Source organism: Danio rerio, chromosome 9, assembly GCF_052040795.2.
Source record: "Danio rerio strain M-AB ecotype USA chromosome 9, GRCz13ab, whole genome shotgun sequence".
Classification (NCBI taxonomy): Eukaryota; Metazoa; Chordata; class Actinopteri; order Cypriniformes; family Danionidae; genus Danio; species Danio rerio.
The window spans coordinates 14,676,441-14,691,532 of NC_141029.1; the positions used below are offsets into that span (position 1 = coordinate 14,676,441).

Below are 15,092 nucleotides of genomic sequence, written 5' to 3' on the forward strand. Positions count from 1 at the left end.
TAATAATAAAATACATTGTGTTATGTTTTGTTGCAGTAAGCTTTAGTATTTTGAGAAACAACAAGAAATAATTTTGCATTGTAACTACTGTCAAATCTTAACTGGAATATACAAATTGTGGGCAATATGCATTTATGTGTATTCCTAATTTAATTTATACAATAATCTTGATTTCATTTTAAATGCTTTAATTTTAAGACAGAATACATAACAAAAATCCTTAAAGGGTAACAAAGCACTAAAACACATTTTTTTGAGCTGTTGACAGTCGCATATGTGTCCCACACTGCTAAAAACACTATTAGGACATCTATATTTCACTAAAAAGTGTAAATTGGTTGTTTTTGCGTTATTTCAAGCAAATTCGTACTTCAGGTTTGAAACAAATTTTTGAAGCTGCGTCACGGTCATGACATAATAGCGTGTATTCCAGCGTGCAGACTGGGCGTCTGTGCCAGAGTGTGTCTTATTACGTCTTACAGTGTGATGCATTAATGCATGAGTAAAGCTTGGTTCAAACCAATCAGCGCTCTATTGTACAACTTCATTAATATTCATTACTGTCACAGTGTTTAGACGACAGAGACGTCACGTTGTGTTGGCAAAACAAGCGTGAATCTGTTTGCTGCAGTGAAGTTTTGTTTTCATTTTCTCTCTGTGAGAGCGCCGCTGGAGTCACGTGTGGATTAACAGTGTACGCGACGCTCGACAACAATAACTTAACTTGCGTGTCTAAGGAGGATTATTGTTTACCTGAGAGCTGTTCTCATCTGCAAACGCTGAGATCCTGATTCGCTTGTAGTTTCCTTTTATTAAAGACGCGGCTCTAGTTGCTGGTGATTGTCCTTTCTCTACAGATTTGGTAAGTGAACGACCAGTGCTCTTTGTTTATTCAGTTTGTTCGTATCGAACTAAGTTAACGATTGCACCAAGTGTAAACATATTAGCACCACAACCAAACTTTAACCTCGTGTAGGATTTTCGCCGCATTTTGTGATCAAAATAACACACGCGGCTTTCGGACACTACCTGCTGTGTGCATCTAAGTTTGCGGGAAATGCGGAGGGTTTTTTCCTCTCATTCGCGTGCGGTATCAAACATTGCATGAAAAATACACGCTTACAGCAGTTCCTCGAATCAAATATCTCGTTTGTCGCAAGGGGCATGAATGAATTCCCTAATTGAAAGAGCCAAACTGCAGTTAAAGTCCACCATTTAATAATTTGGCAAATAATTAGACAGATGTCCATGTAAACACCATCACTTTCTCCCGTGTGTGTGTTTGTGTGTGTGTGTGTGTGTGTGTGTTAGGGTTGTCAAAAATAATAGTTTTTTCGGTGCACTGCGATGCAGACGCGGACAATTCGGTATCGGTTCAGTAATAATCATAACCGGTTATTACAGATGTCATTTACCTCATATGCGCTCTGTCACGAGGGAGCAATCGCGAGTATTTACAGCGATTTAACTACTTATGACTCATAAACTGTGCACAATTTCACTGTGTGTGTTTGCTGGATCAGTCTTTCACTGACATATACAACAATTGCCCCTATTTCACTGAGATCGAAGGAATTAAAAGTAGCCTACTCCATTTCTCTCTCTCTCTCTCTCTCTCTCTCGCGCGCGCATGCTCTGTCTCTCTCTCTCTCTTTCTCACACACACACAGTGGCCCATTTGACCTGCTGGGGTGGCTTTTCTTCTCTTCTCGGCTGTTTTACAGCGCTACTTTTGCATCCAAAAAACGAGCACGTGTCTGCAGAGTTTTCTCCACCGTGTATCATACATCAGCTGTGAGATCGCCGCTGCCGCCTGCCGCTCAGTGTCACTCATCTGTGAAGAACGCAGCGCGCAAGAGCCAATTGCAACCGTTTTTTTTTTTGAGGGTGTGACCAATCAAAGGGATGTAAGAGAACTAGACAAGGATCAGAAATTGAGCTGGATATTTATATTTGTTTATATTATTTGCTAAATACTCGTTTTGTTTAAAGTTACAGTTTATGTATCTGACTGTTTGTATTAAATGACAAAATTGTATTACAAATAGTATATAAATATAAATATATTCATACATTTTAATACAAGAAATGCTGCTGTGTAGAAAATATAAAACTGTGTATGGAAAGCACCATCAATGCACCGTGATGCACCGAAATATCGAATTGAACCGAATCGATGGCATGATAATCGTAACCGAACCGAACCGTGAGACTAGTGTAGGTTCACACCTCTAGTGTGTGTGTGTTTTGACTCTGAAACTTGCGCGTGCCCAGATAAACACTCCCACACCATCCCACTTTAGTTCCTCCGACACTCCCCCCTAAATAGAGCTGGACACGCCCACTTCCCTGACTTTTTCCAAAATAGAGGTGTGAAAACACCCTGCTGAAACAAGCGGGTTTCATGGCCCTTTAAATTAAGAGGAATTGTCCTGTTAATTAAATCTAGTTTGTTGACCTTTTCACACAAAATAAGAAAGGGGAACTGTTTAAAAAGCAATTAACAAGCTAGTTTTAAGATAATTAGATTAAACTGACTGCTTGGAATAAGGTGGTCAAGCCTGGTCATTTTTCTTATTTCAAGAAATCTTTCTAAGTAAAATTATCTTACTACGCTGCCAGATCATTTGAATCGTGTCCAGTCTGTGTTTCATAAATTATTCATTTATTTCTCATATTCAGATGGTCATTATTCTACCATGTAAACTCGTACTTACACCAGTGCATTGGCTATGAGACAGAAAAGACACCCAGGCAAACGGGTCTGAGAGGCCAGTGTTGTCTGCTGCGATGAGTCCACGAGCCTGGTACATATGAGCCCTCAGCTCGAACATGTGCTGCTCTGCAAACCAACAACAAATAGGGTCAACAAGAAAAACATTCAAATCAGTGTCTTACATTTAGGAAGAATTGACATTTCTGTAGCTTTCTTGCCATTCAAACAGTAGAGAATTTCACCAACAAAGGGTGATATTGAGGTAAAAACAATGTACACCTTCAATGCAAGGTGAGCGACCTTGAATAAAAGTATCTATTACGTTCTATTTTCAATATTAGCTGAGCAGTCTTGCCTGTGTAGAGTAAATATTCAGGAGGAGCGCCAGTCCTATCCTCAAAAGAGGTGGACACAAGTTCAAAGCCCGACGGGAGATTGTCCAACATGCGGGATGACTCTGCGCAAGTTCCCAGCCACAAGAACACATCAAGTTTAGCCTGGACAGTCCATCCCGGTGCACGCTTCACTGGAGGCTAAACAACACATTTTAATGTTAAACTAGTAGTAGACAAATGTTGATAACCCTTTACGGTACTACATAAAACCCTATAAACTGTGAATTTAATAGAGTTCAGACCTTGAGGAACAGTGTCTTGATCTTCCCACAGTCTCTGCCTCTTTGCTCTGGGCTCTCTGAGAAGAGCAGGTCCCGAGCAGGGATTCTGGCATACGCCACACGCTTGTTATTACTGACCAGACACACAAACACATCTGGTAAAGTGTGTTGAGGCTGAGATAAGTGTGAGACAAAAATGAGTATTAGTAAATATGGAGACTTAGAGGTTGAGGATATGGATGTTACATAATGACAAAATAATAACAACCTCCTCCACCAGAAATCGCAGCTTCTTTTTAATTTTTTGAGCTTCCAGCAGCATTTCTTTCACAGTCAAAGATCTCCTCTTTGGCTCAAGAAGTCCTCCTGCCATTTCAGTCATACTCTCCTGCAGTTCAAGAAAACAAAGGGAAAGATTGGAGGAATTTACTACCAGACAAAGCTTAAATACACTTGACATGAATATGTTATCAATCTCAAAACATTTCAACATTAACATTTTGATTTTTAAATGACACTTTGATTAAATAACGGGAATACTTCATAGTTAATTCATAGTCACACATAGTAACACAGAAAGAAAGTTAGTCTGAGGTTTTAAAGGAACATGTCTTTTTAAAAAGCAGCTAACGAGGACAGCTAATGCATCCGACCTACCAGCTCCTGTTTGCACATAGTTAGCCTCTTTTTGTCCAGCAAGGTTAAATTGCTTCCCTTCACCTTTTTTTCAGCAAAAGCAATAAACTCCCTGCAGTGAACACAACATTAGATTCAGACGAAATTAGGTTATATTTTCAAAACAGATGGAGCACACATTACATATTTTATCCAAAGGAAAAAAAGCTTATCTTCACCCTCACGTGATTCAAATTAAACAATAAGAATTAATACAGTACTGTCCATACAATAAAATTGAGGGTGGCACAACACAACACCAACATCACATTGAACAAACGTTGATGGTATGGAGATATTTATTTTAAAATATCTCATTCTCCATTTCACAAATGAAAGTCATAGGCATTTGGATGACATGAGGGTGAGTAAATGATCAGATTTTTTTATTACCGATTAAACTACCCATTTATAAAGCTCATGTGTGATAGATTTTTCTTAAGCCATATGAAATAATCCATTTTATAGTAGTAGACTACCTCTACCTAAATTAACACCACGGTTACATCTATTGGCTGTTCAGAAAAAAAGTTTACATGTCAGATCACAAGTAACAAAAAAGTATAACAATATTATAGCTATATACTTTATACTTTAAGTATAAAAAAAGTCCGCATTACTAGCAAAAACTTGTGTTTTTTGTCCCAAATTAAAGGCATTGTTCACCCATTTTCATAGTGTCATCATTTACTCACCATTGACCCTTGAAACTAAAATATTTTGAGGTGTGTTTGGAAACATGCAACCACTGAGTACAAAAGTACAAAAAGCAAATATTATGGAAGTCAATGATTACAGATTTGTAACATTCTTAAAAATATCTTCTTTTGTTTTCACCACAACAAAAAACTCAAAACTTATTTATAACAAGTCAAGGGTGACTAAATGATGACAGAATTACCATTTTTGGGTATTTCTTTATTTAACTTTGAATTCCCCATTAACGTACTTGGCATCTCGTCTGAATTCCCGAAGAACGTGGTGCATGAGACTCCATGCTTCCGGAGATAACATTTTATCCAGCTCTGTGACCTTAGCGACTCCCTCTTCCTGACAAACATAAAATGGAAAATGGCTGCATGAACTACTAACCGATTACAAAGTAATTTTCTGAAACAATACTTATTGAAGGATCACATACAAACATGAGGGCAATTGTGTCTAGCATGTTGGCGTGATGAAGTCGGTACGCTCGATCCTCCCAGCTACTGTAAACATACACACAGGGCTTCTGTGCAGCGATGGGCAAATGCATATAATGCCTGCAAAAAAAGATTATCAGTTTTGTTTGGTTCATGACAAGAACTAGCTCTCAGCAACTAACGCATGGTCGCCCACTAAAGTTAAGCAGGGCTGCACCCGGTCAGTGCTTGGATAGGAGACCACATGGGAAGGCTAGGTTGCCAGCAGGGGACATCCAACCTGCGTTCTGTGTGGGTCCTAATGCCACAGTTGAGTGACCGGGACTCTATACCAGGGTTCAAAAATCTTGGAGAGCCGGTGTCCCTGCGGGGTTTAGCTCCAACTTGCCTTAACGAACCTGCCTGGATCTTTCAAATATACCTAGTAAGACTTTGATTCGCTTGTTCAGGTGTGTTTGATTAGGGTTGAAGCTAAAATCTGCAGGACACCGGCCCTCCAGAAACAAGTTTGGTGATCCCTGCTCTATACTGCTAAGCAAGAGGTTAAAACCGAGGTCCCAACTCATTAAAAATTCCAGGATGTTCTTTGAAAAAAAAGTAGGGGTTTATCTTGCCCACTGGCCTCTGTCCATCATGGCCTCCTTACCATCTCAGTACCTCCCCCTCCTCAGAAAAGCAGCATGTGTATGAAGATCTATACTGTTATAAGTGACGGTGTTTTCATGACCATTTACAACCCTGGAAGAAATTAGACTCCACCCTTAAGTTGTTCAACTGATTTGGGATCAGTTCAGGAAAGATAAGGAGCAGGTCCCACCTGAATCTAGAATTCTAATTCTCAGTTTTCTCATGACAGCCCCTCTCTGGCAAATTCCCCTGAGGAAGGACCTTCTTTCTCAGGGATGGGGGCAATCTCATCCAGACCTCTGCAACCTCCAAGTGTAGTTTCTAGGCAAGATGCGCATGATTTAAAAGGCCTAATGCCAGTGGTAGTGTATATGATCACTCAGCCTAGAGCTCCCTGGACAAGGCTTGCCTATTGCCTAATTAGGAGACTGTTTGTTGAGTGGTATTCTTATCGAGAAAACACCCAAACTAGCCTGGCTAGTGTTGTAGTAAGCTTCATGATAGATATTCATGAGGCATTATGTCTTACCGACTACAATGCTGAACTGCCACCAATGCTTGGCTCCTTATCACATAAAAATTGGCCTGTTTTTAAACAAAATCAGAGGGATGTGTCTCCTAGGTAGAGTCCTTAAATTGTCACAATTTACCATCCTCATTCTGTCTTTCAGGTTAAATCGATAACTATAATGTTTCACATGCACATACTATGTACTTATCATAGTCCTTACATAAACTAGTTACTACCCATAAACAAGATACTATCACTATGCCTGAACCTACCCCATATAATAACCTCATATAACCAGCCATTTCTTAAGAGAGAACATTGTAAGTAAATTAAATACATGTACTGTTTTAAGTAGCAAGCAAAAACCCTCATCCTAACAAAACCCACAGTTAGTTAGTAAACAAAATTAATGAACATTACTTAATACTTACATGTATAGTATAGTTAAAATATAACAGGATAACTGTTAAATAATGTGTTGCGGTATTTTCTTTATCTGATAAACGTATAAAGAGATGTTTGATCTAACAACCTCTGTGCATCTCCAAAAATAGGCCTTTCTGGTGTTGTAGTGGATTTGCAGGGCATTGTGGCTGTAGTGTCCAGTAGAGGAGCAGTCACTGACACATCCTCAAGCTTCTTCTTTGATGGAGGTGGTGCAGCACCATCAATTAAGTTCCCAAAGTTACCTGGATAGACAAGTTCACATATTATGCCAACAACCTTTTTTTCTTTTTTTATATATAAATGACATAAATCATGCCTTACTAAATGTTGTCCTATCATATAAATGTTCTAATATCTTCCCAATTTGACAATCCCAATAATTGACCAAATTTTGCAAAGAGGTTTTTAAGTCGCATGGGGTGAGTCTTTTCTCTGGTTTTATCCTCGAAGCAATGGTCAGACAGAGAGGGCCAATTTGGATATGGAGCAGGTGTAATGTTTGGTTTCTCAGAGCCAGTCTTGAATCCAGTGGTTTTCATGGGTGGAGTACACACTATTTGGCAGTGTCATCTAAAGGCCTATCTCCACTTGAGTTTAGCTTAAGTTATCAGCCAACAATTTTCCCTAGACTGCCAATTCTAAGTCACTGTCCCATCTACCAATGCTTTTACCCAGAGGTGCCGCACCACACCTAAGGGAAAGCCAGATCGGCTTTCTCCTTTAGGTGTGGCTGTGCATTAAGGCTCAGTGAGATCACCACTGGTCGAAGCAATGTCAATTGTGAAAAACTTTGGCTTTCTTCCAAAGATATCCATCTCTACTCTGCATATAACAAGCTTGCTCTCAAATTTAGTGGCCCATTTAGTCTCTAAAATCCTTAGAGCAGTGGCAGTTCCCATTTAAACCTGCTGCAGCAAACATGAGCCTTTTTTTATTCTTTTATGTTTCTGAATTAAAGTAAGTTTTTTATTCCCATTTTAATCCACATCTTCCAGTTCCCCAATGTAACATTTTGAAAATAGGCAGCCTACTTAATCAGTCAAACATTTTCTGCACTGGAGCCTTGAGAGGAGATGTAGATTCCAGTATTTGGTCTTCTGAGAAGGTTATGGCCTGGAGGAGAGATGCTTATCCCTTATCTGTGATTTAATTTCAATTGACAGGTAAGAGACCCTCTGATAGTGCCAAGAGGTGCTCTTAAGAGGAGGGGTACAGTCACATTCATGCTACCACCTGCTGCCACAAACTTGAACTTTCTGTCTTGTTAATTCAATAAAACTTTATGGCAATCTCTACTGGATCCTCTCTATATTTTTGGCAGACTTACTATGAAAATTTTCTAAAGATTAAGCAAACTAGATAAAAAAATTCATGTGATATTTACCAATCGTAAACTCTAGGGTGACTGGTCTATCGCCAATTTTTCTGTCGATCATGGATGCCTCAAATACACAACCAAAGAGCAGGAAAGTCTCCATGTCTTCATCTCTCATCTAAATTAAAAGGTAAAACATCACTTGACTGACTTTGTGTACTTACTTTCTTTTTGTTGTATTTCAAACAATGGGGGAAAATGAGGACAGAATAAAAGTATAGAGTAAAAAGTAGAAGAACTGCTGCAAACACTTCACCTTCTGCGGGGGCTCCACTGGGATCACTTCAGGTCCTATCATCTTGGACTTCTCCTCTTCACCTCCTGCTCCTGTACCAGTTTTCCCACCCTTGGCATCTTTTGGACTGAACTTTGAGAGCAGAGATTTGGATTCAGCAGCTCCTCCAGACAGGATTTCTACACTCAGCTCTATGTAGAGTCTGCCTCTGTAGGACACCCCTTCACCAACACCTTCGTTCAGTTCCTGGCTGTCATCCACCAGTGTGGAATTTCGAAGAGAACCATAGAGGTTGATCCAGGCTGGCCCAAATGTGGGCAAGAAACCTTGAATTATGAAAGAATGCTAATTAATTACTAAAATGTGCATACTGGTGGCTGATATTTTGCTTTTCTAATGCAAAATAACTATTATGCACACTACACTCTAAAACCTAAAGGTGCCATGAAGATCCAAAAGAGTATTTTCACAGTAATGCCATAAAAGGACCTCTTTGATTTCCAAAAGAACTTTTACTGAAAAGTTTTTCACTGTGAAGAGCATTTTCTTAATCTAAAGAAGCTTTTACCACTTGAAAATGAATAAATAGATATTATAGATGATAATAAAGATGCCAATAAAGAACCTTTGTTTTTACGCGCATTTATCAAAACAATTTTTAACAATGTAAGCAAATGGCATACCATTGTCTCCATCAGTGTCATTTGATATGGTGTGCAGGTCAATGTAATGAGTCCCAATGGCCACATCATTCATGCTTCCTTCATCCAGAACCCGAATCTTTAGTCTCTGACACAGTGGAGGAAACATCTCCTTAAACACCACCTGCTCATTCCACACTGGATCTGCTGAGCTCTTTTGGGTTGAAGTCCTTCCCTTTCAAGTAGGAAAGTAAAAAAGGAGCGTCAGAAAGAATTGTTACTCAGGCCTTGCTTTATAGGTTACAACCGCACTTACTGACCTGTCCTCACCAAGGATGATAAATATAATGATATAACCATGACGATATAAAGGTTGCAAAATGATGAACCATTCTATGCAGTTTTTAAGGAAATAGTCCAAGTAGTGTGTTCACATTTACAAAGATTTTTGTGGGGTTCTGAGATCCCCAGGGTACCCCAAAGGACCCCTAGGGTGTCCGTGGAATATACATATTTAGCACACTGCTAAAAAAAAATCAAAAATCACCTTTCATTTAAACAGAATAGGTCTTCACTTACAAAATCTCTACAAAGGCATTGCACCACAATTAGAAATTAAAGCAACAATTAAGTTGAAGAACCACATTATATAACTGTAAATACTTATTCATTATATATAATTATTCATTCTAAAATAATACTGGATTCAGTTAAATAATAATGACAAGTGTATTCGTTTTGTAGTAAGCATTAGATTGTGAACTTACAACTTGACCAAAGAATGACACCTCAACATAAGGATCAATGAGGGCTGTTGTGTCTCCAACAAAAGCTTTGGTCACATTGGCCATAATACTGGAGTTTATTCTGGGAAGACCTTCTGCTCGGTACACGATCACATAAAACCGAGCCCACGGCCGCTCCGGGTTTAAGCCTTCAGGAAGCAGGAGGTGCCTGGGGGAAGATGAACCTTTACATATATTTCTTGTTTGATATTATTGGGGGAATTAAGAAATCCAAATGATCTGTTGACATCTATTGTAAGTCTGGGGTGCCCAAACTTGTTCCTGGAGAGCTGGTGTCCTGCAGAGTTTACTTTTAACTAGGGCTGTGCGTTTTAGGGTAAATATGTAATTGCCATTTTTCTGACAGATATTGCGATTGTGATTGTGATTTAATTTTATAGTCAAACTTCAGCCCAGTAATTTGTAAGCCGTGGCAACAATTCTGCGACAGCTCTCAAATATTATCTGTTTTTGTTCGGTGTCTGTGACTTATAATATATGAAATTATTCCCAATAATTATTATTGATAATTAATTATTATGATAATATTCCTGTATTATCGATGTCCTGTTTATTATATTAATTTGCCTATTAATGCTTTTGAAGCAGCAGATGACATTATCCCAATTGTCCACGTATTGTCTGGTTGCACAACTCGGATTGGGCAGAACAAAAGTGTGCTCACTGAATTGGCTAGAAAGACTGTCACACAGACGGCAGTCAGGCATTTGTTCTGGGCAGGGAAAGTTAAATAATGCATTTATATTTCATATTGCAGCCTCTTGCGATTAACTAATCGCAATCTTTTAAATTGCAATTCTATTTTGTTTAATCGCACAGCCTTAGTTTCAACCCTATTCAGACACTCCTGAACTAGCTAATCAAGCTCTTTCTAGGTATACTAGAAACTTCCAGATAGGTGTGTTGAAGCAAGTTGGAGCTGAACTATGCTGGACACTGGCCTTCCAGGACTGAGTTTAGGCATCCCTGTTGTGAGTGATCAAAGTACAATAAAAACATCCAGCAAGTTTTACAACTCAAATCTTTCTTGTCTAAAACAGACGATACTGAATCAATCTCACAAAATGAGAGGGTGTGGAATGAATAGCTTTAAGTATGTAATAGAGTGGCTAAGCATATAATGAATTATAGGTTAACGACTGCTACAGAAAACCCAAAATAATAGCATAGAATTTTTTTAAAGATGCATTCAACATCTAGATCTTACTTATCAATTTGTTCCTCGGCATCACTGAATTTCTGAGATGGTGGTGCAACATCTCCCTTTCCAGACACACTGATATCACACTTCAGGTAACCTTTCACCCCAACACGGATGTCGGCAGGGTCTGTTAGTGTGGCCCACTTATTGATGAACTGATGCCCTGAGACAACAAGCACAAGATATTTGCTTATAAAACGAAAAATAAATAAATAAAAAAATCCCCAACTTCTGACACTGCAAACCAAATAGTTACCAGGTTGAGAGTAAACTGTCCCAACATCAATCTTGAACGTTCCCACACAGTAGCTCTTCATAATCTTTGAGTGCATGACCTTTGGGGGAAGTACATTATTATGAGCTCTATAGGTTATGTTAATAAACTATTGTTCATGTTAATACTTACTGATAGTTTAATGACTTTGTCAAAAAAGATGTCTTGATTGCAATATATGTCAAACACAAAATACTGTTGGGTGAGAAAACAAAGGGTATTAAAAATTGTCCGTAAAGCCTTTTGATTTCAGCGATTGTCCAAAAGTTAAAGAGAATGATCACCTCATTGTAAAAGGGAGCGTTGGTTCCTTCTTTCACCGATGTCTGCTTTTTATCATCTCCAATTTCAATCACAACACTAGGGTCTATATTGTCCCCAACCAGCTGCCTGATCTCTGTTATATTGATGGAAATCTTAGGAAGAAAATATTTTAGCATCTCTAGGTACTGGCGAGGTCACTAAAACTGTTAAATTCTTATTTTTTTATTGTAAATGTAACAAATTCTACCTGGAAATTTTGTGGTTTGCTTTCACCTTCCAAGATCTTGGATACAGCTTTACATCTTTAAAAGTAGAAAAAAAGTAAAATGATGAACATATAAACTTACAAGAATGAACACATTCCACTATTCAACAATTGGAGAGGAAAACAAGACGTGCCTCTTAGTATTGGCAATCTGTCTGAAAGAAGTGTGGGCCGAGGTGGACTGTCCTGCAAACTCGGGCTGTGGTACATCTATCACGTCTGGATCTTCAGGATTAGTTTCAGCCTCAGCCTCTATCGTGTAACGATTAAACCAGCTCAGTCACAACTGGTTTACAAGCAAACCTTTGGTAGCAGTAGCATGTTTGATTTGTCTGTCTATTCTGTATCAACAAAGCAAGGCTGATAATCCTTGAGAAATGATCAACATCTTTACTTGTCACCATTCTTACTTACAAATGTTTGCTTTCATGGCCTTACCTAGAGCACCTTTGTTTGAGATTACAACACCCTTGTGTCCTTTCCGATGTTTCTTCTTTACTTTTATTCCAAACTTCTTGCTACAAAAAAGAAGTATCAGACTCTGTAAGCCATACAGTAGTAAACAAAGTAAATAAAAGCACAACATTTGCTTTTAATTACCCTACAAGTCTAATTAAAGGTATAGTTCTATCAAAAATGAAAATTCTGTTCTCGTTTACTCACCCTTTACTAGTTCAAAACATTTGAGTTTCTTTTTACCACATGAGGGTTTTGAAAACATGAAGACATGTTATTCTGGGAAGAGGACAACGCAAATTTTTGCTAAGGTATTAACCATTGTGCATTCATTTAAAAACGTCGCACATACAGTAGGTCTATTGGAGGACAAGAAATATCATGTATTTTAATAGTATATTTAAATATTATTAATCTTCCACTTATGTAGATTTATCAGGAGATAACTACCAATTCATTCATTTCAACGATTTAATTTTTGAACCCTTTAAATGACAGTTTGTTTAGATAAAGACTTGTGGTAAAGTTTTAATTAGTCCTAAATGTGTAAGTTTTGTCACACTTACATTTAAGGTACAATTCCCACAATTAACAAACCAATAACTGTGATTTTTTAGCTCAATAATCTAATCCTAACCTGGGCAAAGTCTAGAAGAGATAGATCTGTAGCCGAAAGTTAACAATAATTATTTAAATGACAACAATGCGATTACTGTGCAACAACAGTTGTTGTTTATACATTACTGTGTGGGTATAGGTATACATTAATAAATTACAATTTAATGGGTAATTTATTCAATAATATGAATAAATCTTGGTATGTTTAAAATACTTGATATATGTTTTTCCATTATGTGGCTTGGGTGGTTTTGGGGTTGGGGTAGCCATTAAAAAAATACAATTTAATGGGTAATTTAATGTAATTCTATGAACAATTCTTGGTATATTTATAATACTTTGAATGGGGTGCTCTGGTTTCCCCTAGCAGTCCGAAAACATGTGGTATAGGTAAATTAAGTAAGCTAAATTGTCCGTAGTGTATGTGTGTGAATGAGTGTGTATGGTTGTTTTCCAGTGATGGGTTGCAGCTGTAAGGGCATCCGCTGCGTAAAACAAATGCTGGATAAGTTGGCGGTTCATTGCGCTATGGCGACCCCAAATTAATAAAGGGACTAAGCCAAAAAGAAAATTAATGAATGAATGGGTAAATCAATAGATATTATGATTAATTCTTGATATATTACAATACTTGGTATGTGTTTTTTTGTATTGCAGCGTTGGTTGGGTAGATGTTAAAAAAATGATAATTTAATGAGTAATTTAATAAATAATATGAATAATACGTGGTTTATTTATAATACTTGCTGTATGTTTTTACATTAGTGTCTGGGTTGGGTGTTTTAAGGTTGGGTAGATATTAATAAAATACAATTTAATGGGTAATTTAATAAATAATATGTTAAAAAAATGATAATTTAATGAGTAATTTAATGAATAATATGAATAATACGTGGTTTATTTATAATACTTGCTGTATGTTTTTACATTAGTGTCTGGGTTGGGTGTTTTAAGGTTGGGTAGATATTAATAAAATACAATTTAATGGGTAATTTAATAAATAATATGTTAAAAAAAATGATAATTTAATGAGTAATTTAATAAATAATATGAATAATACGTGGTTTATTTATAATACTTGCTGTATGTTTTTACATTAGTGTCTGGGTTGGGTGTTTTAAGGTTGGGTAGATATTAATAAAATACAATTTAATGGGTAATTTAATAAATAATATGAATAATACTTGGTATATTTATAATATTTGATGCTTTTACATTACTATGTGGGTTGGGTGTTTTCAGATTGGGTAGATGTTAATAAAATGCAATTTGATGGGTAATGTAATAAATAACATGAATAAGACTTGGTATGTTTTTACATTACTGTGTTGGTTTATGTTTAAGTGGACAGTAATAAAATACAGATAATGGGTAACTTAATAAATAATATAAATAATTCCTGTTAACATCTGGCAGCAGCTGCATCCCTTCCAGCAATAACCTCTAATCTGCTGCTTATTTATAGTCATTAAGTTAGTAGTTGGATTTAGGCATTGGGTTGGATTTGGAATCTATGTATTTAAAAAACAGTGCAAAATATGTACTTTAAATATTAATAAACAGCAAATATCAAGTTAATAGTGAGGAATGCTACTTAAACTAAAGTGTTACTGTTACTTTGTTAACCAAATTATATTTATGGAAGCAAATAAGGGAAAAATATTACAAGTTCTATATCAAAAAAATGCCTATTTTGACAAAGTTTAAATTAAGTTTAACACGTCGCTATTTAGAAAACACATTAACAACTCATATTGCAAAGACCAAAGAACTCACCCATGGGGTGCAGAGCTGTCTTTATCTTGGTCCATTCTCGTAGGAGGATTTCATTCAAAGAATTCAATATCCCGCTCAGATTCTGTGACTGCAAGCCACTATATCCAGCAAGACAGTGAGCTGCACTTCCTTCCCAAATGTCTGTTTGACTTTCTGTTGCTGAACGATTGCATTACAAACAGGGGTGGCATGTGTGTGTTTTTAGGAAAGTCAGTGGAGGCCCATGAACAGCATTTACAATTACTGTTAATTCAACAAAACACTTCGCTGCCAAAAATAACATACAAAGTCGTGTGGTGAAACATATAAATTTATAGCAAAGCAGCATATAATGATTTTAAGGTGGGTAATGTGATGCATGATGTGCATGCTTAAACATTCTTCCTTATCAGAATGAAAATATCACTGAGGCCATAAAACAACATCTGACAATCGAGCTTCTCCATC

The 15,092-nt window shown here is 37.2% G+C and overlaps 1 protein-coding gene across 2 annotated transcripts in view; it reads right to left on the minus strand.

The window, feature by feature from the left end:
- Positions 1-14,762, minus strand: part of fer1l6 (fer-1 like family member 6) — a 43,468-nt gene extending 28,706 nt beyond the window's left edge. For both annotated transcript variants that reach the window (XM_087267578.1, XM_087267577.1), the window contains exons 1-20: positions 14,646-14,762; positions 12,234-12,313; positions 11,930-12,047; positions 11,778-11,832; positions 11,551-11,682; positions 11,399-11,461; positions 11,249-11,327; positions 10,999-11,155; positions 9,753-9,939; positions 9,028-9,220; positions 8,366-8,670; positions 8,119-8,227; positions 6,820-6,976; positions 5,149-5,269; positions 4,957-5,057; positions 3,990-4,080; positions 3,601-3,720; positions 3,354-3,506; positions 3,072-3,249; positions 2,718-2,842 (exon numbers count right to left, since the gene is read on the minus strand). In XM_087267578.1, coding sequence (XP_087123704.1) covers positions 2,718-2,842; positions 3,072-3,249; positions 3,354-3,506; positions 3,601-3,720; positions 3,990-4,080; positions 4,957-5,057; positions 5,149-5,269; positions 6,820-6,976; positions 8,119-8,227; positions 8,366-8,670; positions 9,028-9,220; positions 9,753-9,939; positions 10,999-11,155; positions 11,249-11,327; positions 11,399-11,461; positions 11,551-11,682; positions 11,778-11,832; positions 11,930-12,047; positions 12,234-12,313; positions 14,646-14,680 — 2,559 coding nt within the window. In that variant the 5' untranslated portion in view covers positions 14,681-14,762. The remainder of the gene's footprint in view (positions 1-2,717; positions 2,843-3,071; positions 3,250-3,353; positions 3,507-3,600; positions 3,721-3,989; positions 4,081-4,956; positions 5,058-5,148; positions 5,270-6,819; positions 6,977-8,118; positions 8,228-8,365; positions 8,671-9,027; positions 9,221-9,752; positions 9,940-10,998; positions 11,156-11,248; positions 11,328-11,398; positions 11,462-11,550; positions 11,683-11,777; positions 11,833-11,929; positions 12,048-12,233; positions 12,314-14,645) is intronic.
- Positions 14,763-15,092: the final 330 nt, after the last annotated feature.